The sequence below is a fragment of the Mauremys mutica genome, chromosome 16 (genome assembly GCF_020497125.1).
Source record: "Mauremys mutica isolate MM-2020 ecotype Southern chromosome 16, ASM2049712v1, whole genome shotgun sequence".
NCBI classification, from domain to species: Eukaryota; Metazoa; Chordata; order Testudines; family Geoemydidae; genus Mauremys; species Mauremys mutica.
In genome coordinates, this window is record NC_059087.1 from 13,644,641 (window position 1) to 13,672,320 (window position 27,680).

Consider the following 27,680-nt stretch of genomic DNA (forward strand, 5'->3'; position numbering starts at 1 on the left):
AAGGATTGAACTCACAACCCTAGCTTTAGCAGGCCAATGCTCAAACCACTAAGCTATCCCTCCCCTGATCCATACCATGCCGGCACCCCTGTCTTTTACCCTGTTGTCTTTACCAAGAGACTCTCAAATGATCTGCCTCTCACCACTTTCTGGGCCTCAGAACAAGTATATATATTCTTGATGTATAGAGGGAGAGATTTGATCAGAAAGGGTAGGCAGGGTATAAAAAGGGAGGAGGCGTTTCATTATACAAGTATTCCAGTCGTGAGACTTATCCCACCAAGTCCTGTGATGCCAGTTAAGTCATAACTGGACTTATGTACTAATACTTCCAGTTCTTCCTGTTTGTTCCCTATACATTTGTGTATAGACATCTCCTCGCTGTCAGTAAGAGTTGTGCCCCATTAGTAGAGGGATACAGTGGGACTGATGGAAGAATTGTAGCCTACAAATCTTGATTAGAAACCTCTCCTGCATCAGGCTGAGCTTCAGAGCAGGCTACTGAGATAGAAGGTGACACCTGCTTTCAAACAAAGGAGACCTTGCTAATATGTGTTTACAGCACGCTCCGGAGGAGGTTGTAGGATAGCAGAGAGGCTTGTGACTAGTCAAGAATGTAGGGCTATGTTAGGAAGCTGGCATGATGCCTGCACCTCACTGCTTTCCAAATCACCCTCGCTGTTGTCACAAGCACTAAAATTAAACTCCAAACTAGAGAGATTTCGGGTTATAAATATCTGGGTATCTGCTCTCGTGACCCATCTCTCAAAGAGAGAGGTGAATTCTCAGCTTTCCATATGTGACCTGAACAGTATACCCCATACAGTCTTTAAACCTGCTGCTGAATATATTTCACAGCTTAACCTAATTCTAAAACAATGGCTGTAAATGGAGTCTGCCTGGCTTCTCTTGCGATCCACGTCTTCTTCTTGTCTTGGTCAAGCCAGTTGCCTGAAGGATATTTGCTCAGATTGTAACCAGACATGCTAAAAAAACCCACTCCACCCACAACCCATAGCGATGAAATGTAAAGTGATAATTGCTTGTTCGTGTGCATGGAGTCAACTGGTATAAAATAACCTCGGTGTATCACTCACACCAGGGCACCAAAATAAAAAACGACCAAACCAGGCCTTCGATCTGGTCCGTGTGACTGCTCTGCAAGATGGGTGTGTTTTGATTAATTGAAAAGTCAATGCTCTTCCATTAATTCAGACTGGGGTTTTCAAAGGTGAGATGGAGAATTAGACCTGGTCTGCACTCCAAAGGTAGGTTGGCTTAACTAATCGCTCAGGGCCGTGCGATGTAGTGAAGCCCCATTGGTGACACCGCTAGGTCGAGGGAAGAATTATTCTGCTGACCTAGTTTCTGCCTCTGGGAGAGGTGGATTTACTACAGGGATCGAAAAACCCCTTCCGTCATTGTAGTGTCTATGGTGCAGCTGGGCCGCTGCTGTGGTTTTTATCATAGATGTTGCCTGAGATGGCCAACTCTCATTGAATTTCAATGTGGTTTAAGTGTCTGCTTTCCTTAAGCTCCTTTTAAACCCCCCAGCCTGAGCCTTCAACCTGGCACAGGACTTGGCTGCATAACACAGTGGCCTTTAGTGCCACTGTGTTTAAAACTGCATCTGTCGGTGCAAACCAAAGCAAGCCTGACTTCCTCTCGCTTTATTGTTGAAGCCAGTTGTTTGCTGACGTGCTGTACATAAGGGTGATGTAACCTCTTTCCTCTTGAGAAACTTTCCTGAACTGTCTATTTTTAGTGACGCTTTTTATTTTACATTCTCTTGAAAGTAGATCAGATATCTGGCTCACTTTTAAAGTGAGAGGGACTCTTTTTTTTTTTGTAAGTACTCTGGGAATTCCTTTTGGGTTTAAAAAGTTCCATGTTCTTGATTTAAAGGTGATTTTTTGGGGGGGGAGGTGTGTGAGTGTGTTAAGTTCTGAGTAAAGTGTGTTCGGATTTCTGGGAGGCATTCAGGGGTTTACTCTGCTGCTGTTGTGGGTCCCTGTGTGTGCATGGTGTGTGACAGATAGCAGGGGTGGCCTCTGCATTCCCTATCCACGTGTCCTCATACATGCACATAGCCAGCCCTGTTTTCTTGCCTTGCCACAGTGGGAGGAATGCTGTGTCAGTATGAGAGTGCAGCAAAGGGGGCTGTGTGTCTGACCCCTCGCGAAATCTGGGTCCTCACCCAGAATGGTTCTGAACATCCACATCTGCCATTGACAACTGTTTCCTTGACTCTGTTTGTTTGGTGCTGAGGCAGAGTTAAGCAGCTCTTGTCCGTGTGTTGCTCAGAGTGGGGTGTTTTTGTTTTTCCCCCTCCTCCCAATGCCACCCTCAGTCCAAATCTGTTCTTGGCCTTTGCTTGTGGCACAGCTAGAAAACTGATCCCCTTTCAGTCCTGTCTCCTGTGAGCGCTAGAGGAAGTCTCTTTTATAAATATAGTCTCTTTTATAGCTAGCCTGTCCTTCTCCCACCTTCACCTCCACACAGATCCAGAGGCACACTGCATTCTGAGCTATTGATCATTCTGAATCTATGCTCTCTTTAGCTTCTGGAGCAAACATGCAGTGAGGAGTGGTGCATTTTGTTCCATACCACAGAGAATGTGGGGAAGCAAGGTGGGGACTGACGTCTTTTTGGATAAACACATGGGCCTGCTTTTGAACTCAAGTCCCATCCACTGACATGACTACTGCCACATGTCACAGCTGCCTGCTTGCATTAGCCTCTTAAGAAATCCATGGAGCGGGAAGGGCTGAGTTACCTGTACCAACTTGATCCTTTGTTTGTCGTGGCTATAACTGGGAAAGTTGGGACTTGAACTGGAGTGTGTGTGTGCAGTTGCTTTGTTTTAGAAGGGATGCCGGTGCTGTTCTAAAGGGAGTCCTTTGTTTGCAAGCTGATTCAATAGAGATCGTAATGCCTGAGAAGGGGATGCACTGTTTTGCCTACAATGCATCAGGCAGAAGTTAAGCAGGCAGTGCCGAAAGTAAAACCATGCCTCAAGTAACCAGATTAGTGTTATGAAACTGCCTCCTTGCTAATATGAACGCAGCACTTTAAAGCAGGGGAAAAAATCTTTAATCCCTTTTCTTTTGTGGAATCTTGGCTCGGTGCTTTTTTAAAAAAAATTAGGGGCTTCTGTTTCTCTGGTAGCTGCCAAGAAAAGAGCCAAGTCTTTTTAAACAAAACTCTACTCTCTCTCTCCATGCAGGCCCCAGAAGTCATTATGTCCCAACACTATGATGCTAAAGCTGACCTTTGGAGTATAGGAACCATCATTTACCAGTGTCTGACAGGAAAGGCTCCCTTCCAGGTGAGTGGCTCTATGGCTATTAATGCTTGACGAGTTTCTTGCTGTTTTTCATCCGTTTCACTCACGCCAGGGGTCACATGCAATACTGAGCCCGAGGAACCCAGTCTCCAGTCAAGTCAGCCTGTCTGTCTGTCTGTCCATCACACAGAGCGCGATAAGCTCCTTAGTTCTCACGTCAATGGGATGCTCCCATCTTTTTCAATGCTGCAAATATGGGTGGAGGCCGATGCTTCTTCTCCAGAGTCTGCCTCAGGGCAGCGGCGGAATTATACCCCCATGTGCGTGTGTTCTTGTGAAAGGCCATCTTTTCAGAAGGTTGTCTTGGACCCTGAAAGCAACGATATCCACAGCAGCTTGCTTTAAAATCATTTTCCCTTTATGACCGTTCACAGGGAATAATATGTTTTGTGTTGGGCTTGAGGGTGTAGGGACAATAAGGAAGATCAACTAATCAGAAGGGAAATATTATGGCTGATTGGTATGACTCTGGTTTGAAACGGTGCATTGTAGCTGGAATAGCCTGGCTTCTGGAGTAGAGTAGGAAGGTCTTTTTGGAGAAGTCTTCTGTGTAAATATTGGTTTTTTTTCAAGGCCAGAAAGGGACCATTATGATCTAGTCTGACCGTTTGCATCTAACCCAGGCCTTAGAAGTCCACCTAACGTGCCCATAACTTCTGGTTTAAACTGAAGCCTATCTTTAAGAAAGACACCCACGCTTGATTTAAAGATGTCAAGCGATGAAGAATCTAGCACATCCCTAGGTGAATTGTACCAGTATTTAATTACCCACACTGTTCACCTTGTTTCCATTCTGAATGTATCTAGCTTCAGCTTTCAGTTTTCTCCTCCCAAGCACCGTTTGCTCACATATGGTCATACTCACCTTATTTTGTTCCTCCTATGCCAAACCGCGAGGGTCCATCGTTTCCTCCACCTACCTGTTGAACGCCCCCAATCCTCCCGTTCCATACCCCTTTCCATGGCATTCGTACAGCCTTAAAACCTTTCCCTAGCATGATCGCTGCCTTTCTAGCCGGGGGAGCACTGACGAGGGACTTCCTTTTGGAGCCTATCCATCCGAGTTGATGGGTGCATTGGCAGAGTGATGTGCAATTTGCTTCCTACTTTTCAGAGGATATTTCTACACTCCAGTGTGTGTAGGCATAGCCCCAGAGTGCACAGAAATACGGTATGTACTCAGTCCCTACCTCTGTGGTCAGACTGCTATTTTTAGCAAGGTCTGCCTACATGTGCGGAAACTGCACCTCCCAACTGCAGTGTAGACCTACCCAGAGGCTCAGTGTGTGGGCTCCCATCTCTTTTTAACCCAGGAAGCAAGAGGCCAAGAATCAACCAGGGTTTTCTGCGTATCAATACAGAGTGACGTGGGGACACCTGACATGAAAACTTCAGTTCGTCTCATCAGATATGAATTGATCTGAAGTCTTTTTTGACTAAATTTTGAAACCCTGATCACTGTTGCAGCGGCCATTGAAATCTGATTCTCCTCCCCTCCTCCAAATCCATCCTAATGACTGACTGACTGAAAATGAAGATAACTAGAAGAAAATTCTGCAGTGACATCAGCCCAGCTTTACGAGCTGCTGGATTGTCTCTGGTTTAGATTCAGAGCTTTCATAATTTAAAGTGAGATCTCGAATATTTATGAAGCTGTGTCACCGGGAAGGATAAGGTGATATACACGCCTGTTAGAAATCTTACAGGAAGGAGTGGTTGGGTCTGGCAGTAAGCTGAGGCTTTTATTTTGGTGTGGTCTCAGTGCTGAAGGCATGTTTTCCTTTCTAGATGCCAGGGTTATTTTTTCATCTCAGTTTAGGGATCTTCTCTGACAATACTTGCTGGTCTGCCCACCTTGCTCTGTAACGAAAGGGAGCTTTCATCTTCCCTGCGTGTGTAATTTTTGGTTTTACAGTATCTCCTATGGTCTGCATGACATTTTTGACTGTTGCTGGTTACATTTTCTTGTTCTTGGTCTCAACAACTTTGTTGAAGGGGGAAGAAATAACTGTTAGGAGAAAAGAACAGGAAGATTGTGTGTTTATTTAAAATAAAGCTGTGTGTATATACACACAAAGCTTTGACTCACACACATAAATGAGCTCCTTGCCCACTATTAAAGTATCTCAAAGCTCCACACAAACTACTGATCTAAATTTCCCCGACTTTGTGGGCCACAGCAGGCATTGTAGGCATTCTGCGCTCACATGCAGCCTTGGGACAGCTGACTTCTGTGAAAAGCCTGTGGTATGACCATTATTATTCAGTGACAAATGCCTTTTTAACTACTTGGACATTTTCCTGTGACGATATTCTTTTGAGAAAATTGTCATGGAAAATAAGTTTCCCAGCCTGCTGTACTCAACTCTGCCAGCCTGGGGCTCAGGCTGGGGCTCTGGGTAGGGGGAAGGGCAGAGTCCAAGCTCTTTCTATTGTTCTGCCGTCTTACTTATGTGGAGATGAGGCAGCCCCGCAGGGCTGTGTGGTCAGCGATCTGGGTAGCTTGCATAGGGAAATAAGGGGTCACCTAACGCCTTGGCATGAGAAGCGACTTCGGAAGATCTTGATTGGAATGAGTGTTTGTCTTTAGTGGGTACATGTGGCACATCTGTCTTGATTTCCTTGCCTCTGTCTTTGGGGGGTTGTGCTTTGGCAACAAAATACTGAGCCCTGTTTTGTTACTACAGTAACCATTACAAATCTGTTTGATCTGGGAGAAAGCAAAGCCCAGTCCAGATGGTGTGTGTTGAGATCGTGTGTTTACACTTAAGACAGAGGTTACCAACTGCTTTTCCCGGGTTGTAAGTTCTAGGCAAATGAAGCCTGCCTGTGGCAGATGCTGGGAGACCTAGTTAAACGTTAAAGGAGTTTATGTCCTCATTTGCACCAGTGGAGGCTTTGCAAGAGGTGCTGCAACAGCTGAAGGTCTTCGAGTTGATCATAATCAGTTGTGCAAAGAGGCTGGGAGAGTGGGGGGTGCAGGGAATGCAAACGTTGGTAGGTGCAAACTGGACAAAGCAGGGTTCGGTTTTGACATTTCTGAGCGGATTGCAGAGCAGCAACATTTGCACAGAGAGGGAAGGTGGCTAGGGTGCCCAGACTCACCTGGACAGATCGGCCAAGGAAAGAAGGTAAAGAGGCAGCTGCATCCCTCCAGCACTTGTAAAGGTGCCTGCTTTCTACTGTCCATCGGAGACCTCTTAGGGTGTGCCTTGAGTGCAGCTTGACATGACCCAGATGCAGAACAGAGACGCACTGACTGGACAAGCCTGTTAGTCCAGTGTCCTTCCTCTGGCAATGGCCAGTGCCTGATGTTTCAGAGGAATGCAACCCCCTCTTCCTGTCCCAAACCTGGCTGGATCCAGTGTGGGATGGTGGCTGCCCCTCAGCAGTGATCCGTTTCCTGTTGATTTTGCTGTCTCAGAGAGCAAGGTCCCTTTGCGTTTCACCCTTCTGGGTTTGGTCCTGCTTTGAGCAGGGGGTTGGACTAGATGACCTCCTGAGGTCCCTTCCAACCCTGAGATTCTATGATTCTGTGATTCTATGATTCTATGAAGTTTGTTTATCGGCCAAGGTAGCTTATTTAGCCAGTGCCTGGGGAGGAGGACACTTGCACGTCTGGTTAAGATTTTGTTAGATTCCTCAAGCCAAGCCAGAGAATGACTGACTGCCATTTCCCCCGGTGCAATGGAATACGGGATCCATCGTCTCCGACTTCTGCCTGCCTTTCACCTGTCATGAGCATCCATTGCTACATGTGGAGAGGCTCGCAGGTGTGCTGTACACGCAGAAGGTTGTCCTCAGCAAGAAGATGAGTCCTTAAATGTACAATAGACTTCAAGGGACTTGGGTAGATGGATAAGGAGTTAGCACGTCTGGAAAGACTGGGTCCAACTGCCTTGCTTTTCTGCTAGGGAAATGTAACCTGCCAAATCAAGGCAGAAGAGAGTGGGTGGGTTTTCTTCTTCTTTATTGTAGAAATGAAAATGAACAGCAGCCAGGTCACCTGAGCCAACTTCCCTGACTTGACCATTCCTCTCCCCACCCAACACACACACACCACGTCTGATTGTCAGACCTGGACAGTTGGTAGCGTGACTGTCCAAGGTGTCCCGAGGAGCTGTGTCTATTAAACGTGTCCATAAACAAAACAAGAAGCCTGCCAGAGGGGTGAGATTAAGAGGATGCATAAGCCCTATCGGCACATTTGCTGAGCATTGTATTAATGCTGAATTGTTAATAGGCCTGGCCTAACAAATGAGGTGGCGGTCCAGAGTTGTGGCTTTTCTGCCTTATGTGACTGAGGGCTTGCACTTTGTGTTCCCTGCTCTTGTTGTTTTATTTATGTGTGTTACAGTAACATCTAGAAATACCCACAGAGATCAGAGCCCTTTTGTGCTGCGCCCCGGACAAATACATAGACACAGTCTCTCCCTAAAGACCTTACAGACCGAATAGGCAAGGCAGACTGGGAGGAGGGGAGAACAGGCACAGAGTGGAAGAGATTTGCCTAGAGACACGGCAGGTCATCGGCGGAGCTAGGAATAGAATCCCAAACTCCTGAGTCCCAGTCTGGTGGCTTGTCTGTGAGACTGGGGATGGAGCTCGAACCAGGCACAAGAGTTAAAAATCACTCGATTCCTTACGATCTTGATTTATTTGTAAGACTTGGTCAGGTCATACAGTCTTGATTTAATTTTTCAGAGGAGCAAGTACCACTGATGTTCGATGTTCCTGGGAGTTCCCAGTGCAGGGCACCTCTAAAAATCAGGGTGCAGTTTTGTGGGCGGGGGGGGGGGGGTTTGTAGGGAGGTTTAAGGTTTGTGATGCAACTTTTTTAAAGCTTTCAGTGGTACCATCTGCATCCAGCCCATGTAAGATCTTTCCAGGGGAGCCCAGTACCTGGCTATTCATTGTGCCAGGTATTGTCAAGAATCCTCTGTGTGACAGTGGAATGTGCCTATGAGAGAGAGAGAGAGAGGTGTCAGAGAATGGCAATAGTTCAAACACTTAAGTGCTGGTCTGCCAGCTCTGAAAGAGTTAAACTGTCTCTGTGTGTGTGTGTGTGTGTGTGTGTGTGTGTGTGTTCTCATCCCAGCTAGCTACTAGATGAAAAATTAATTTCCAAGCCTGATGCACTGAGCCTGCTGCGCTATTCTTTCCCAGTTAATTCTCCTAGATAAGTACTAGGATTATGTGCCATTTATAACAACCATAAGGAATTTACACTGTGAAATGAACCTTCAGTGTAACTGATGAAGGTTTTTAGACCTGGAACTTAAACAAGACTTTTGTTTGGAAAGCAGGCTGGTTTTATAGCCCCAAACTGAGTTAGCCAGGGCCAGTCCTGTGTTGTTAGGGATGAGAAATTCCTTTTCTAGACTTGCTGCTGGTTTTTGCAGGATTTGAGGGAACGGTGCTGATTTAAACGCACACCAGAAGCATCAGGTTGTGGCTAGTCAGCTAGGGGAAGAGAGAGAATGACGCTATAGGCTCACATAGGATGTGGGAGATCCAGATTCAAGTACCTGCTCCAATGACTAATTATTTATACACAGTAGAACAGGAGAGATTGAGAGAGACCTGCTGAAATGTAGGAGACCCAAGTTGAGATCTCTTCTCCATTGAAGTGAACCTGGGTGTGTCTCATCCCAGAAGAGTACCCTAACCACTGGGCTAAAGGTGATCTGCCTGCTTCCCTCCCCCAGTGTTTTGTGAATCTAGTCCTCCCTGGTTTTTGTCAAGGTGCCTGAAATCCAAACAAAATGGGTTAGTCGAAATGAAAGGTTCACACTCTTATTTTTTTAAACTTTTGAGTTCGTCACAACTTTTTGGTTTTGGTTTGACCTGAAACAAAACTTATTTTCAGTTTTTCAGAATTGCCAGCAAATGGAAACAGCCATTATTTGCCCAGCTGTACCTGTGAATTTCTATTCTTGGGGGGGCGGGAAGGGCAGGATATTAGCCCAAAAAAGCATGGGATGGTTAGTGCAGTCAATAGGCTGTTGACGTCTGAGTGCTCCCAACAGTGTGCAGCCTTGATGAGCACTGCCTGTGTAGCCAGATGGTTCTTGTAGGTCTAGTTTTAGCTTACTCCTGGGAGTGGGGCTGGATGGTTCAGTTGCTTAGTAATGGGGTTACACTAAGATGAAGGCCTGTCTGGGCCCACCAGTGATCAGAAGTGTTATCTGAGGGGGTTTGGTGGCCAATGTGAACTGGGTTTGGTAGTGTCAGTCCATTTCCCAGCAGACACATGGTTACATCGTAGTTACCACTGCTGCAGTAAGGACCCTCTTGGGCAGCTTCAGCTTAGAGACCAAGGTTTAGTTGGGCAGGGATTAAACCACCCTTCCACTTCTAGCTGTGCCGCCTCCAGAACAGGTGAGAATCCATCGCTAAGCCAGTGTGGGGGAAACTTGCAGTAAAACCTGTTCAGAAAATAAATGCAAGACTCCCTTCTCCAAACCTCTCCGTCCAAACTTTTCATCATCCCTAAACTGCCTTTTTACTACATTTTAAAACGGGGGAGTTGTGTTAAAGGGTTTTATTTGTGCTCAGAAAACATGCTCCCAATTAACTTACACTTTAAAGACGTGCTCCTTTGATATACTGCAGCTGTTACTTCTAGGAAGCTTCTGACAAAATGTTTGAAATAGATCAGAGATTCATTGTATGTCTAAAACAATTGAGCTGTTGAACCAGGGAGTGAATAAAGAAGACAGCCAATCCTTGTATCTCTTGCTGACATGAATAAGCACTTAACCTGATCACTGTGGAACTGAATTCCTACTTGTAGGGTTCTGTGTGTGCGTGTGCCCATAGCACTGCTGCCAGCCTCTTCTGTGCCTTGTGTGCCCTGGCTTGTTTGAAATTGGACAAACAATGAGATGTGAATTGCAGAGCGGGATCCATGTGGGGAAGGGTAAAAAAAAAAAATGCAGATTTATACTGAAGTAAATCAGATTAGACCGCCAGGCTTGGGAACGCCGTCACATGGATTGTCTTCTGCAAAGTGGCCACCTCTGCTGAACAGGGGGGTTGCGTAACATTTTTGTGAAACTGGAAAACTGAGCATATCGCTGCGCCCCAGCTTTCTCCTACCTCTTTCCATGAAATAACGAGGGATAGGCTGCCGCAGAAAGGAAATCTAGGACAGCTTTCTTGTTCCACTGAAGGAGAAGCTCCGCTTCCCTTTAGGAAGCTGTGTGTGTGCATGAGCGCATGTGTGAGCTTTGAAACAATAGCTTTGTCACGAACTCTGATCAGCTGAAGTTTTGTAGCCCCCTAAGGGCCAGAAGTCAACTGTCTCCCATTGGCTTCACTCAGCTTTCGATTTGTCCCAGTAGCTGTCGTTAGCTGAGTTTTCACCTGCAGGTGCTGTTTAAAACAGGGGCGGCATGATGTGAAGTGCTGGCTAAACACAATGGCAAAACAGAGGCCGGACAAGCAGTCGCATGGTTAAGTGTGCTGCAGCAGTGACCATTCACACCTGTCCATGGTCTGGTTTGTTTGCATTGCCCCCACTGGCTCCTTAAGCATCTTAATTGACCTGAAATGCTTCCAGTTCAGACATGGAACTGGACGGGAGGAAGGGCTCAAGGTCTTTTGGTAAATCTGCCTGGTTCTCTGCTGATCCTCAGGGTCAGGACAAACCGCCTGTGACCTCCCAGTGCCTCCCACCTTTTGCAAACAGTGCATCCTGCAGCAGTGATCGGGCCAGAGCATGACTCTCTTTCCCTTCTCACTTCCCTGTTCCCCCTCGCCTCCATGTCTGTGGTTTGCATGCCAGCCAGCCGCCACTGCGTTCCATTAGAGACCACTGGTCTAGGCTGAAAGCTTCTGCACACTACAAACGCTCTTGGCACAATTTACAGGTCCTGTGTTTAGTTCATAAAAAACAAAAGAGCAACAGCATGAGGAGGCTGTATGGGACTTTGCTTATTTCCTGGAGACTTTATTTTTAATGTTGGACACTAACCTCTCATAGAATCATAGAATCTCAGGGTTGGAAGGGACCTCAGGAGGTCATCTAGTCCAACCCCCTCTCGTAGTGGGTCACTTTATTTTTTTTAATTCTTGTCTCTCCCAGAATTTGATTTCTTTATGATCATGACCAGAAACTGTCTCCCATCAGTGATAACAGCTGGAGCTTGAGAACTGCTGGCAAAAGACCCTAGGGTCTGGTTGTCTTGCTGTTTCCCTGTTTCTCAAGAGAACTGGAGTTCTCCACTGATGCCTTTCACATCAACAATCTCCCCTGCCCCCTTTTTTAAGACCCCGAAGCACTAATCCACGTTCTCTGCAGGAGCTGCCATTCATCATTTGGGACTCCTGGCGTCTGCAATTATATAGCCTCCTGGGAGAGGCTATTAGGGCAGCTTAGAACTGAGCTGCAGAACTCATGGAAATGAAGCTGAGCCTTCAGGAAAGGAGAGGAAAATAGAATCAGGTCAGGGACAAAAATACAGGAGGTTGAAATACTGTATTTTCAGTCCACGCCGCAGTCTGGGTATTGCAATCTGTAGGTCTCCTGAAATCAAAACTGCTTTCAGTGCTAGTTCAGCAGGAGGAAAGCAACCGCAGGACACTTCAAAGCAATTGTGAAATAGGTTAAAATTATAATAATTCCCCTCCCTGCATTATTGCAATCTGCTCTAGACACATTTTCTTTCTTCTCCACAGGCCAGCAGCCCTCAAGATCTTCGTCTCTTCTATGAGAAAAACAAGATGCTGATGCCCAAGTAAGCATTCTTCCAGCATTACTATTTTTTTCCACTTGCTTACTCTGTCTGTATTTACACCTGTCCTCTTGTGCCATCAGCTCATCATGTTGGGGCTATGACTTAAATGTTTGGCCACCTGCCTCTACATTCCTTAACCAGCAGCAGTGTGGTCCAGAGAGTGTCCGAATTGGCGCTGTCTCCTCCACATTACACCCATTTCGCTGCTGCATGCACCCTAGAACACGCTTGTTATGGAAGCTGCCCTGCTGAATAAAGGCTTTTTGCAAGCGATTTCCAAGGGCCTTGTTCCTTGTGTGCAAGTTGGCCTTCCCCTGTCAGGTACTACCTCCGGGGTTCAAGAGCAGCCATGGTTTTCCCCCTTGCAAGCTCTTCCCAAGACAGCGTCCAATACTGCAGGCTCTCCCAGCAGCTCCAGTCCTGTAACACTCACTGCATGTAGGTTACATACCCAGTTTCCCACGTGCCAGGAAAGCCACTTCCCCAGCCTGTAGCCCTTTCAGAGGGAAACACAGAGGTGAGTGAGTGCCCCTGGCATGTGGAAATTGTTGCAATTCCCAGGCTGTGTGTCAGGAGAACAGCGCTTTCTGTTGGTATGAACTCACTGCTGGAATAATGAAGTCGCTGACTCAGAGTGCTTTTTTTTTTTTTAAATGGGTGGGAGCTTTTATTTTGATGCTGTGCTCTTAAATGAGAGCCATGCTGTCTCCTCTAGAAACCTGCCTCAGTGTTTCTAGAGATGGACTTAAACCCACGCTCCAGATCCTCTGAACCTTGGGAAAAATTGGATCCCAACTTGGGAAGCTCAAACCCAGGATGACATTTAACTGAGGTGGGGGACAAAAGGAAAGTCACTGCACATAAACTGTCCTGTGGGACCTGACGTCATCCCCCGAGCTGCTAGATGGAATTGGTGCAGAGGGTGTATAGTTTAATAGTGTGTATAACTTTGTAGGGCGTGAGTTTGTTGTGTCAGGGTGCGTATGGTTAGCTTATCTCTTAAAGCAGCCACAAAAGGTAGTGCATTGGGAAGTCAAGACATCAAAGCTTTATAAATCCAGAACGATGCACAACGTGCGTGAATTTCTTAGTTTCGCTTTCTTTTCTTGTGACGAAAATGATGTTTGTGATCAAAGCGTTGAACATTGTGACCCCTGCCCCCTCCTTGTGCTCGGAGCCCAAGGGATCATGGGAGTCAGAACAGCCTTATGGTGGGAGGAGCCCGTGGCAGAAAGTGAAGCAGATGCGCCCTCCTCGCTCACCCCTAAAAATAAATCCATGTTCCCCTATGAGTCTGTACATTTTTAATGTCTGGGAAATATAATCGCTTCCAGGAAAAGCCTTTTTCCACCAGTAGGGCCATTCTGCCCTGGCAGCATTGTGAATTGCTGAGCGCTCGGAAGGAGGCAGTCAGTGATTAAAAATGAAACCGGGTAATGATACAGTGAGAGGCAGAGGTTGGCCGTCCTTATTTATCAGCGCTGCATTTGAATTAACAAGGCCCTGCAAAAAACCAGACCCACAGCCTTCCTTGTGTTACCGTTTTTCTTCCAACTCATGGATTTTGGAGAGTGTCTTCATAATGTGTGCCACAGTCTGTGCTGTTCCTTGAGTAAACCTGGATAAAACAGCCTGCTCAGCCTGGCTAGTGAAACCCAAAACCACCCAAGAGCCCTTGCCCTCATCTGCCTGGGCAGTGCCAGGCTCTGGTTACATTCTCCTCGGGGCTAATCAGCCGGGCACACCTGTTCCCCACCCACTGGCATAGTCACCAGAGAAGAAATGTAGTTTGGTTGGGGCAGGGGAGAGGGGGGAGAAGGCTCATTAAACTCTCAGTAGAAATCTCTGTTCCTCACGAGCTGACATGACTGCGGATGGGTAAAATGCCACTCTGGGGCGGTAAGCTCGCACCAGGCGCAGCAAGCCAGACGGCCTCGTTATTTTATTGTAATTTAGTACTGGTCAAAATAACTAACATTCATCACCTGGATTTGCACAGGGAGTTAACAAGCTCTGGGTGGGATGTGGAGGGGGAATTGTTTTTATTGGTCATGTTAAATCGCTTGGCGTAGGCCTTGGGGAAACAATGCTGTAGGGTAGCCAAGCTTGTAACTTCTGAGCGGCAGGGCATAAGGCGGCAGAGGGGATAGCCACACGTGGAGCTGGGGGGGTGATTCCCCAGGGGAGGAGCCATGCCCACCCGGGCTCTGATCCAGCTAGCACACTGAGAACGGAGCGTAGCCGCAGCAGGGCAAGTGGGGCCGTGCCTAGCATCCTGAACAGGTATGTACTTGGGGCAGCAGCTAGCCCTTCGTGCCACTGCAGCTACGGTCTATTTTTAGCCCACTGCCTCTATCAGAGCTAGCGTGGGCATGTCTCCTCCAGCTGGTTGTTATGCTCTCAGCTCAAAGTGTGCATGCATTCTGCCATCTCACCTTAGGCATTGCACTTAACCTGCCTGACGTTTTGACTGGAAAACTGCAAAAAAGCTGAACCTTGCTAGAAAAAGGAAGCTGTGTCTTAGAGGAGCTATTTCTGTTACCCATCACCTGTGCGCAATGGATAAATAAATTACCACCACAGTACTCGGGGACTGCAGTCCATACGCACTGGCGTATCGTCCAGGACAACTCACAAAGCTATGGTTCTTGGGCTACTTCTATAGTGTGTTTCTAGGGGTACCACTTTCTGACAACTACCTTGAACGCCACATCCTCTTGGCTGCGACCACGTGTAGCCTCAGTTTAATATTAGGGTCTGTCTATGCTGCAGTTGTGGGCTGTGATTGCGGCTCGTGTAGAGGTACCTGAGCTAGCTGAATATAGCTATGTTGGGTCAAGGAGCTGTGAAGTCATGGCAGCATGGGCTTTTACTGGAGGCTTTGCAAGCCTACCCAGGATTCAGGGTAACTACTCATGGGGCTAGCCTGTGCTGAAGTTCTCTCTGCTGCAGCTTTGCTGGTCCGGGACCTGTGCTGGCTACCTTAAAATTAGATCAGCTGTGCCTACATCTTTTGCAATCATACCCCGGGATTGCAGCATAAACATATCCTTAGATGCATCCTCTCTGGGGGTCCAGATACCCTGCCCTGGGTAATGTTTTTTGTGCCTGGGAGAGATTGCAAAACACCTCCTTCTGCACAAACAAGGCTGGTGTGATGCTTGCAAAGACTCTGTTCTAGGAATTGCTGGGTCCGAATTCCTCTGTGAGAGAGGCCCAGGGCTTCGCAGAATAAATAACTGACTAGTTTCAAAGCCTTCCTAAATAGATCTTGCCTAACGGCTTCTGTTTCACTCTTGCCTGAGCAGGACAGTGTTAATGCTCGCCAGCACTCTCCCCTCTGGCCCCAGCTGCTCTCCTTTCACTTTGTTTTCATTCATATTGACGCCGGGGAGGGGGAAGGTGGAACTAGTGCAGAATTGCCCGGCCGGGGTAAATAGGTATCTGCTCCCCCTGTCAAAGTTAAGCTTGTTGCCTGCCTGTCGTGGGGGGGTCGACCCTGCTCTGTGTGTTCCACGACAGCGGCTGGCTGTGGGCTCTGTGCAGTTACAATCCCTGTGCAGATGGCGCATGGCATTACCTTAGCTGACCCCCACGAGGGGAGGGAGGGGGGAGGCTGTTCGACTGCAGGGATGGTGCTGTGCCCATCACGGCGCTAATGCTGACAGAGCCTGGATCTGGCTACATCTCATTTGGAGAGCTCTGCTCTCTCTGGGGGCAGGTCGCAGCCGTTACTCCCCAGCGCTGGCCTTCCTAGTCGCCGAGGGAAATCAACAACGCTCTATCCACTCGCGCAAAAGCTGAATTACCTGTTCCCCTCCCTAATACATACAGTGATTCTGTGCTCCTCGCGGTGTGGCTGTGTATCAATAACTTGGCCCCAGGCCTCTAAGCTCAACCCCCACCACCTTGGGGGGTAGCAGGGGTCGATTGATTTGCTTCTGTGTGCTGAGACTGCCCTTAAAAAAATGGACACAACACACCTCCCCCCCCCCCCCCCCCCCCCCCCCCCGGGCATTTGCCTTTATCCCACTTTTCTTTTTACTTACTATGGGGAAATACTGCGTTAATTTTAACTCCTTGTGGGTGGCAAAGGCCCAGATTTTGGGGCACCTACTGTAAATACTATTGAACAGGTAATTTTTTTAAGGGCAGATGCTGGTCTTATGTAAACATCTGTGTCTTTTAACATAAAAATGTAATGAAATCAGTAGTAAATTGGTAATGCTGATCTCCAGGAACCATTGTGGGTTTTAATAGGAAGCTTCCGTCGAATAAAGTGCTCCCTCTTGGTGAGCTGTTTCATTTACTCTGTGATATATGTTGTACATGAAACAGAGACCACTGAGAACCCAACTAGATCACTATAAAATCATTCTCAAAAGCAAGGCTCTGCAGATGCTCATGGAAGGGGTCTTTAAACCTAGAGTAGCCAGAGCTTTAACACTAGCAAAACAGGGGTTTGGGCGTGAGAGCCACTGGGACAAAAATGAAGTGGTTTCCTCATTCAGCTCCTCTGCAATGGACGGGCGTTCTGTTTCTAGCCCTGCAGGTGCGAGGTGATGTTTCTAGTTTGCATTAGCTCATATTTAAGAGCTGTTAAAGGTGTCTGTAAGTTTTAACTTTTGTTTTGAACTCTCTCAAAATCCTAGCATCCCCAGGGAGACATCCAGCCACCTGAGGCAGCTGCTACTGGGTCTTCTGCAGCGCAATCATAAGGACCGCATGGACTTTGGTAAGAGAGTCACCTGGATTGAGACAAAATGAATGCAAATGGTGTCTGTGGTGGCTTCACCTTTTTAGTACTGTTACACTCCAGGTCTCTGTGTGTTTGTTGACGCTACATCATGCGGTGGATAGAATACCAGGCAGTTCCAGCTGCCCTAGGGTCAACATGATCCTTGGATTTTATTCCAACTGGATGTACGAACTGCAAAGTTCAGTGCTTACCTCAGTTGACTTTGAACTCTTGCATCAGATTTCCGTTCCCCTTATTGGTGCTGAATGCCACCTGCCTTCCCTCGTGGACACCCACACCCGGCAGTCTGACCTTCAGCTTTTGCAACTGGTTTTGTGTCTGCCAAAATGACATGACAGATGAACATCTGCCTGTGTCCTTGTCACAGTGTGTTACTCCCCCGCTAGTCTGCATGCACCTACTCACCTCCGGTTCCTCTCCTGTGCCCGCTGCTACTCACACACCACATGCAATATGTATGATAGGTGATCCATTCTCCCCTCCACCCATGAAGCCAGCACAAGAAACCTCAACCTGTTTATCAGTTCCTTCCCTTGTCAGCAGGGTTTTCACAGAACTGTCCATCTTCCCTTCCCAGGGCTTGTATGGACTTTCCAGCCCTCACCCTCAGAGTGTTGCCTGGCACTTCCTACTCCCTGCAGATATCTCACCCAGGCTTTGTGCCCGGCTGGCTTGGAGAGCCTGCAGCTAGATCCTTCTTCACAGGTGCCACTTCCAGCCAATCCTCCTCCTGTGACCTGTGATGCTTATTCCGATCAGGGCTTCACACAGGGCTCCTCAATCCCATTTTTCAGGGGAAAACAAGGCACAGGTACCCAAAGTCCCTGAAAGGGGCCAGCTCCCCTTGTGACAGTTCTGTTTGATCTGTTTCCACCCAGAGCACAGCTGGCAGCTAAACCCTTTTCAACAGGGTAGAAGACAGAAGAAGAAAAACATACCTCAGAGAGGGGTTTGGGCATTATAGACTGCGTTCTTATGCAGGGTGGGGAGCAAAGAATAAAATTAAAAGCTATGTTTTCATTGTCACAATGCCAGTAGCCAAATAGATGAAATGGATCTACCAGCCTCTTGGTTCTGGCCCTGTGCAAGCCTGTTTAAGGGGCGTCCCTGAAACTAATTTCCTGGAATAGAAGCCATGCTTCATCTTTGTGCTAAATATGAATGTAGTGTGATGCAAAGTGAATGGCTACATATGCCTTTGCCTAGCTAGCGGCAGTTGCCCTCGGAATGAAGTGGAATGTGTGGCTAGCCACGTGGGTGCACCTGCTGTACGTGGCTGTGTTTCTGAAATGTTGTTGCTCTTTGTCTAGGCTTCAGATAGAAGTGCTTGATTTTAGAATTGGCCAAGTGGGTTTCCCTGGTGGACAGCATGCTGTCAGTCCTGGTTTGCTGTCTCGGTTGTTCTCGGAGTGGAGCTATTGGTGAAACCTTTTCTTGAGTCCCCTGATATCTGGATAAAAGGTGTGAATGGATTAACCGGGACTGAATGTGATTTCACCACCCTGGTTATAAAAGTTTGGATGTGGAGCAGGATGCATGGCTTAGAGGAAATGTGTGTTTTCAAAGGAGTGCTAACCAATATTACAGATAGACTGCTCAGAGCCTGTTCAATGGTTGCGTATGGGTCTTCTGTTGAGAGTGGAATTCACCTGGTGCAGTGGGTCTCAACCTTTTCCAGCGACCTCATGTTACAAAAGAAATTAAGTGGGGGATCTCCTTCCCATCTAGTGATGAGCTGAATGGCCATAGTTGCCTGCCCCCAGACTGCTTCATGATCCGCTGGGGGTAGTGACCTTCAGCTCTAGAAAGCATGTGTTAGTAGCGTCTAGCGCTGTGGAGACCTGGGGCAATATGCTTAGATTGCATTGGGAATAATAGCCATGACAGTTGCAACAGATTCTACTGGTTTATGGTTGCTGCCTGGTTCTTATTACTGCGTGTTTTTTTCCTTAAATGACACTCATATAAGATTCACCCCTTTCTGGGGTGGAGTTGCCTACAGTCTGTCCATAAGCCTCAGCCAAGCCACTCCTTTATCAGCTGCTTTGCTGTGACTATAATTCACACATCTTGATGCTACTGGCCATGCCAGAATGCTGCCAATCAGTCAGGAGAGAGCCGGGCCATGATTTATTGAGAACAGTGTACGTCTCCGCACCCAGGTCTGATTCTTTGTTCCTCTCCTCGCTGGCCTAGGTCTTCAGAGTGTTTGAGCTGCCTCCCTACCTGTGACAAAACTACCCGACCGTCTTCTCTTTCCAGGCTCTCCTGTCCAATGCCAAGCCTTGGACTCTTCTGTGGGTCTGGAGGCTGTTTTCTGTTGGACACACATGAACTGAATGGGTCCATTGGCTCCTCCCTTTGCCTCTCCGATTTTGGTATTTAAAAAAAAAAAATCCCTGTTGCTTTCACAGCAAGTGGATACAAAAGTAGGTATTTTATAAGGGAAGGGCTTACGTCGTCTAGTGCTCATAGAATTAGAATATATTTATATTCTGTGTATGGCCAGGATTAAGTGGTGAGGAGCTCTTCTGTGAGGACTGAGGTATATTGTTTCCCCTTTCTCCCTGGGGCTCTCAGTGAGGATCAGTTTGCTGATCCTGGTTTCTGTTAATCCCCCTCGAGGTGTGTGGATGGCCTTGTGAGCATATAGCCCCCCTGCGCCACAGAAGGTTCATGTAACAGCATTATGTGATAGTCTGAACGTCATTTAATTGGCAAGGAGAACAGCAGCTGGGAGGCTTAGAACCTGGTCTCCATGGTTTGGTGCCTCTCTTAATTCCACGATCATTTAAAGGAAAACCACATGAGTGCCAAGTTTGTACGTTTCCTGTTGTTAATTTGGCAGCTGTTTACATCGCCCTAACATTTATAAAATCCTGGATGTTGCAACAGGAAATCCTCGCTGGGAAAACAAGCTGAACCCCCTGTGTTTAGCCAGGTGATCCGTCGTGGGCAGTGACTCAACGCTGCTGAACCCTGAAAGCTAATAGTTGTTGACTAATAGAGGAGGGTGACAGTGTGGGGGCAGAAGAAGGTGAGAAATGGGCGAGTCTAGGAGGGAGGGTTGGAAGTGAGGGATGGAAAAAGGTACAGAAAGTCTCTGCAGTGAGCTAGAACAGGAGCACTGTGGGGGATCAGAAGGGGTTCTACTGCCATCAATCAAGAGAGCAGATGCCTGCAGCTGGCATATAGGAAAGCCCAGGGCTCTCTGCTTGTGACCTGAGTGCTGGATGGACAGCCTCGGAAAAGGAAGTTCCTGCCTATCGTGGTTAGATTTTCCAGGCCTTGGGGCCCCCGAGACTGTTTGATTGCAAGTCATGGAGGCCCCAGCTCCCTTCTGGACTGGTTATAATTTGGCGTGATAAGTGTATAGGCTCCTCTGCTGTGTAGTGTAGAGGAGAAAAAGCTCTGAGTTGATTTGTTGCTCCTTGATGATGCCCCGATTACCCAGGGATCTCAAGTTATCTCCCTCTTAATTGTTGGGCTACATTAGGTTTTCTCCTGTGTAAGGTTAGGTTTTCTTTTGTGTAACAGAAACCTCCTTCACTTATCCCCTAAATCCTGTCCACACTCATCCCAGTTTTCGGCATGTTCCCTGTTCTTCTCCATGGCCTCTTGCAATGGGAGTGATTCCCCATCCCTGGCTGGCATGGCATAGGAGTTCAGTGCAGGTGGGGAGACCATCTTGAACCTAGCATCTGGCGACCCTCCATCATTTTGGTACCCAGAATAACCCCTCCTGCCATTTCTAATGCCGTTAATAGGCTCTGAACATGTGCTCGGGTGCATGCCAGGGTTGAAGCTTGCAATGAAATTTGTCTTACTCTTTTCTCCTGTCTGCACATGACAGTAAGGTCCACTAGAACTGGCTGACTGTCTACTCCTCCTCCAGTGCCATGGAGAAAGAGTTGCTCTGCGGTGACCTCTTGAGCCCCCAGAGGAATCAGGATAATTCTCCTTTTATCGTGTTTTGGCAAGGCGCATTTTCTCCCCCTTATCACCTGCAATCTCCCTTACTTCCTTTACAAAAGCATCCAATCCAGACATGTCTAATCGTGCCTTTACCCCTCTGATTCTCCAGGAAGCTGACTTAGCGTAGGTGAGTGGGAGAAGATCATGCACTGTATTTTCACACCTTGCAACATGCACGCCCCTGTGACTTCCCAGGACACAACAGGCTTCCTTGAACTGGCCCTCCGTCCAGTCCCCAGCCTGTCTCCTTAGAACAATGCTAAGTATAATTGCAGCCCATGGATAGTCTAACTGGGACAAGCAGACTGTAGATCATAGAATGGAAAAATACCAAATAACTTTCCCAGCTTTGTAAATTGTTTGGACACATAGCATTTTACTTACACTGAACCGTTATTCCTCTATTTTCAGATGAGTTTTTCCATCACCCTTTCTTGGATGCAAGTGCCTCTATGAAAAAATGTAAGTGTTAATATTTTTATTAAAACTTTAATAAGCCATGATTTACCTTCCCATAATCACTAAGCCCCAAAAGAAAGAACTGTCTCTTAGTCCTTTTGGTTATTTGAGCATTGACTTGGGCTTCACCACTGCGTTGAGTTCAAGCTGTCTGGATTTTGCAGCTGAAATGTATTTGAATCTGCTGAATTATCTTCAAAAGCTGGATTTCCTTGGTCTGTTTAAGGACCTAAAGTGGAAATAAATCTAGCTTTTGTGTGTGTGTGTATGGATGGCTTTCTTCTTGGAAATGACTGAGCTTACAAACGCTTATGGGTAAACAAGGTTATGCTGCTTATATCTCCCTCTCACCTGTGTGTATAAGACAATTAATAACAGTGGATGGTGGCCAGGATGTACACTAATAGTCTAATTGTGAAAATGCCCCAAGCCATGTATCCATTACCCATTTGTTGGGCTGCACTGAATAGCAGGTACTGGAGAGCAGTGCAGTCTTTTGGACCAAATCCAGGTTTTAGCTCCAGGTTCTTCCAAGTTCTCTTGCTGTAGAGGGGTTTATTTTGGATACTTGTGACTGAAGCCAGTTGAAAAATTGGAAAATGTTTTCCACTGGCATTCCTCCCCCCCCCTCTCTTTTTTTTTTTTTTTTTTAATCAAAATGTTTTGAATCTGTTGCAATTTTCCAACCAGCTTTACTCATCACCTTTTAAATTAAAAGTGGAATTCAGTGTCCAACCCAGAATCACTATCACGGTACTGGGTAATTTTCCCCCCGACCAAGATGCTCCCCCCTTATCAGAGCTCTGTAAAGAGTGCTCGACCATTCTTTTTACAGAGGACTCGCATTAGGCCTCTTCTTAAGCTCCTGTTTAAATATTGAAGCCAAGACTTTCAGCAGTGGCTGGCGATTTTGGGTGGCCAACCTTGAACTATCTCGAAGGGGCCTGATTTTCAGAGGGTGAGTGCGCGGTACTTTCTGAACATCAGGTCCCTTTCACGCGTTTCAAGGTGGACTCCCAAAAAACGAGGTGTTGCTTGTCGCTCTTGACAGTCTTGCTCTGGGAACACATGGCTCCGAGGCAGGAGTTCTGGTTTATCCCTGATATGCATTGTAAATACTCCCCCACCTTAACTGTGTGCTTAGGTGACCGTACCACGGGCAGGAAAAGATTCTTCTGGTTTAGGGCCACTTACAAGCCAGCCCGGCCCCTTCCGCCAGCTGCACCATCGCCGTGTGGGGTGAGCCCTGCAAAGCGGGGCTGCCCCACAGGCGGGAAAGGACTCTGCTTGCTTAAGGAAACTCCCAAGCCAGCACAAGCCACGCCGCCACTGTCGGGGACAAGCCCTTCCAAGCCTGAGCGCCCTGCAGACAAGGAAGGACTCTGCCTGCCTAGGGAAGGTCCCAAGCCACGGCCCGCATCTCTCGCCATGCCACCACTCTGGGGGATGAGGCCCTCAGAGTCTGACCTTCCCACAGAAAGGCAACGATTCTTGCAACCCTGGCTTGCCCACCCTCCGGCCCAGCTCTCATGTCCAGCTGCATTGTCGCCATGGAGGGCCAGCCCTGTACCGCAGGGAACCCCACGCAAGCAGGAAAGGACTCTCCTGACTTGCCCTCCATTTCCAGCGTCACCCACACCCTCAGAGTGCGGAAAGCAGGCGCACCACCGCAGGCAGGAGAGGGTTTTCCTGGCTCGGCCTTTGACTCCAACTGCACCTAGACTACTGGTGCGGGGCGCTGGCCCTGTACAACGGCCACCTCTGCGGGCAGGTAAGGACCTTCCTTATCTGAAGCTGCCCACCAGCCTGCCTCGTCCCCGCCACTAGACATATGTGTACAGCCTGGGACAGGGAAAGACTGATATTGCTTTAAACAAGGAGAGGGAAGACATTCCTGTCATCGTCCTCAGAGGTCTTGGACTGTGGTCTTTTGTGGGGAGGCCTGTTGTTTGGGTAGATGGCTCTTGCGGCCTGCCCTGGAGGTCTGTACTCTGACAGTTGGCTGTAGTGGATGCACCCAATGGATGGAGGCCTTCAGGAGGTTGAGAGAGTTCATGGGGAATGTGGCTTGGACTGCTAAGAGTTGAGATGAGGGGGGGTTAGCTGTGGGAACTTGGCTCCTTTTGATCCCTGCATAGGGGAGCTCAGGCAGGAAGAGCCAGCTTGCGAGTGGTAGGCCAGGGGCATGGGGCATAATATCGCTGTCACTCGAAGTCTCGTCTGAAGCATGCAGGACGTCGTCTGACAGGGATCTCACTTGGGATCCACGCAGTTTAACGCGAGGTCCGTGCCTAGCACAGTTACACTTTTACTTGCTCAGGGATGACGCCCCCTGACTTTGGGTGCAGAACATGGATCTTGCTGGGTGCTGCTGCAGGCCTCCTGTTAATCCATCTAGCCATTCCACTCAACATGGGGGCGGGGGAGAGTTCTGAGTAGTTGCATCTGACCTTAGACGGAGAGTATGTCACTCCCAGAATGGATTCATTTGCGAGAAGCCCCATGCCAGGATCATAATGGGAATAATTTTAGAGATTGCCCCATTGCTTCTCAGATAGCCTCTTCCCACTGGAACTGATAAGAAAACTGCCACTGACTTCAACAGAAGCGGGATTGGGTCTCTGCCATTTCCATCTAAGAGTTTAGGACACCTGTAGCCCATAACCTGCTCTGGCTTCCAGTTTGTTTCCAAGGAACAATTATTGTTGTGAAATACTTGCATTGGGGTATCAGGTAGGTAGAGCAGGGGTGGCCAACCTGAGCCTGAGGAGGAGCCAGAATTTTACCAATGTACATTGCCAAAGAGCCACAGTAATGTGTCAGTAGCCCCCCCATCAGCTCCCTCCCCCCGCTCCCAGCACCTCCCACCCACCGGCAGCCCTGCCAATCAGCACCTCCCCCTCCCTCCCCACACCTCCCGATCAGCGGTTTCGTGGTGTGCAGGAGGCTCTAGGGGAGAGAGGGGGAGGAGCGAGGGCATGGCGGGGGAGGGGGTGGGAAGGGGTGGAGTGGCGGCAGGGCCTGTGGCAGAATCAAGGGTTGAGCAGTGAGCACCCCCGGCACATTGGAAAGTTGGCGCCTGTAACTCCAGCCCCGGAGTTGGTGCCTATACAAGGAGCCACATATTAACTTCTGAAGAGCTGCACATGGCTCCGGAGCCACAGGTTGGTCACCCCTGAGGCAGAGGCATCAACTAAGATCAAGGCCCTATTGTGGGAGGTGCAGCGCTTAGAGACATACATTTAAAGACAGTCCCTGCCCTAAAGGGCTCACAGTTTACACAGCTAAGCCAGACAAAGGGTGGGAGAGGAAACAGGCCTGTGTAGGCGAGGTGATTTGCCCAGGGCCACATGGCAGTCTGCAGCAGAGCTAGGAATGCAACCCAGGCCTCCTGAACCCATCTAATGGCCTCTCCTTTCCAGTTTGCCTCCCACATCCATCCTCCTCCATGGCGAGACAAGGGCCCCAAGGCTGTTGGCCTTCAGGGCATGCTGCAAGAGCTATCGACTTGCCACTGGCTTTAGCCTGAGCGGTGGCTTTGGGGCCTTGGCTTTTATTAACTTGTGTTGTGTGTGTGTCTTTGTTATTTATTTAACTTGTGGGTTTTGTACCTGTGATGAGAGATGTATCTTAGAAGTGTAAAAATATTAATAAAATTCTAAAATACACCCTTCTAGTAAGAATGTCATTTGTCTGTAGATAGATGTGGCACTGCCTTGGATAGGCGTGTGATATTGGTTACAGTGCATTATCGTAACTGAGTACGAGGAAGCATAATTAAGGCTGTTGTGACCAGTAAATACAATTGCATTAAGTGGGATGTATACTGATCACCATGTTTGGGGTTGGGAAGGAATTTTCCCTCAGGTCAGATTAGCAGAGACCCTGGAGGTTTTTTGCCTTCCTCTGCAGCATGGGACATGGGTCACTTGCAGATTTAAACTAATGTAAACGATGAATTCTCTGTAACTTGAAGTCTTTAAACCATGATTTCAGGACTTCAGTAACTCGGTCAGAGGTTAGGGGTCTAATCAGGGGTTGGGTGGGTGAGATTCTGTGGCCTGCAATGTGAAAGAGGTCAAACTAGATGATCATGATGGTCCCTTATGACCTTAAAGTCCATGAGTCTATAATGTCATCTTTTTTTCCCCCTGTTTATGACTAATGTATAACTTGATGTCTCTTTGAACCTGGCTTTCAAGAGAGATGCCAGGTAGCATGAGCAAATATTATGCATTAATATGATATATAATACTGGTGAGATGGTTCAATGTCTGGAACAATATGTTCAGTTTAGTATGCTTGACATATAGCTCTGATACCAACTTTCTGATCTTACTGTGCATACTCTCAAAGCAAAGAACAGCAAAATCATCTATCAGAGGGGTAGCCGTGTTAGTCTGGATCTGTAAAAGCAGCAAAGAGTCCTGTGGCACCTTATAGACTAACATCCCACTTCGTCAGATGTATTCACCCAGAAAAGCTCATGCTCCAAAACGTCTGTTGCTGCTTTTACAAAATCATCTGTAAATCTAGCTACCTGCACATGTTACAATAGCTACATTTCAAATACAGTATTTTCTGAAACTCAGAGGTTTAAAGGGGAATTTTTACTTCATCTTTTGCTTCTGTACCTTGCAACCTCCAAAATATTGCCTCATTGGGAATTGATGCTGAGGCTTCAGCAGTTAAAAAATAACAATAACAAAACAAGAGAGCTACAGCTGTTTACAAAATTCTATCCAGCTGGCTTATGTGACAAGTGGATGCCAGATGGAGACTTTTTACACCACATTTCAGCCCCAAATGACCTTTCAAGACAATTTATAAAGCCCCTGGCGAAATAAAGGTTCTGCTGGAAATCATGGCACCCTAGTGGTTGCAACTGCTTTTACATAGACCTCGGTCCTGCACTAAGAACCATGCAGGGCTGCCCCTACTTGCTTCTCGGAGCAAAACTGTCCCTTTGGGCCGTGTTCCATTTTGGAATCCATTGGCATGAGAATATTGACGTTGCTACCATCCATAACTCCATTGTTGGGACAAGCTGGAGAAGATAATTACGAGAGCTAATTCCTTTATGTTACCAGGATGCCTGGCAATTTTAGGATTTGAAGTGGGGAACATAATTGGTGTTACTATCTTTCTGTCCAGATTCCAGGTGAAAACATCATGTTCCAAAAAGCGTGTTCCTTTTAAATTTTAAACGGAGAGTGAATGCCTTGAGGGCAGAAATCAGGAATGAGTGCATTGCTTTCAAGCGGTTGTGTATTGCTGTCATTACCTGATTGTGCCTTTTTTGGGGTAAAGGGGGACTCAGACGTATAATTACAGTGGAACCTGACTAATTCACAGAGACTGAAAGCCCCTGTTGTAAGTGACCAGATCTTGTGAGTTAGCCTTCCGATCTTGCAATGAAGTCAATGGGGGGCCCGCATGAAATAATAAAATAACAATCAAGGAGGCTGCGTCCAAAGATGCATTTAGTTCATTTACTTTAGCCGCTGTAATTTAGTTTGAATTCAGCAAAAGTCTTTCTTCCTGCCCTTAGATTTATGGAACACCTGTCCAGTGAAAATAGACAAAAATAGAAGGAAAAGCCCCAAATTCAGCCAAGTTCCCAAATAGTAAAAATGGTCATCCAAGGGGAAAATAAACAGTAAAGCAGATACGGCAGTCAGTGTACAGTACACGGTGCAGTATATTTTGTGAAAACAATGAAATCTTGGTAGTGGGAGACCTCACTACCGTAATCGTCTTTGAGGCCTCTGCTAAGAGGTGAGGAGGGTTCCCAGTTTCTTGGTGCAGATTTGGCAGCTGCAGTTTTTGTACTTCCTGTCACAGTTTGCAGGCTAAAACTGGGGAGATTCTTTCAGGCTTCTTGTTTTCCAAGACTTTGAGAAGGCGGTTGGGACTGACCTGCAAGCTGTCTACATGTAGGAATCCCAGTGATTTCAAAGGAAGTGCTGCATGGGATTGGGCTCTCCACCTACATGTGAGTTCACCCAGACTTTTTGGTTTGTTCCTCAAGCATAGGGCACGAGAGCCAGCCATGCTATAAGATCTGAGAGGTGGAAATGCATTCTGGGTATTTGATATTTAACTGAGCACCCCAAGCCTCCGACCTTCCTTCCAGAATTCCCATTTTGGGGGATACTTTTCTTTCTCAACAGTGGCAGGGTAGTGTGTTATAACAACACGGCCTACTGGGGGTGCAGTCAAACCCACCCTCCGAATAGACATGGGAGTTACAGAAAAGGAAGCTTTCCTCCCACAGAGATGTCCTGGTATATGGGCTTAATGCTTAGAACCCTGAGGATGAATAGATGACATCCTTGGGGTTCCAATACAAGGGACGGGAGACCCATCTCTCCTCTCCTCTGCCCCCTGTCGGTGATTC

At 47.5% G+C, this 27,680-nt stretch overlaps 1 protein-coding gene across 4 annotated transcripts in view; it reads left to right on the forward strand.

Annotated features, from left to right (window-relative positions):
• The window catches only part of ULK1 (unc-51 like autophagy activating kinase 1), a 133,205-nt gene that overhangs the window by 67,727 nt on the left and 37,798 nt on the right, over window positions 1–27,680 (forward strand). For all 4 annotated transcript variants that reach the window (XM_044989747.1, XM_044989748.1, XM_044989750.1 and 1 more), the window contains 4 exons: window positions 3,227–3,328; window positions 12,029–12,087; window positions 16,740–16,822; window positions 21,233–21,283. In XM_044989747.1, coding sequence (XP_044845682.1) covers window positions 3,227–3,328; window positions 12,029–12,087; window positions 16,740–16,822; window positions 21,233–21,283 — 295 coding nt within the window. The remainder of the gene's footprint in view (window positions 1–3,226; window positions 3,329–12,028; window positions 12,088–16,739; window positions 16,823–21,232; window positions 21,284–27,680) is intronic.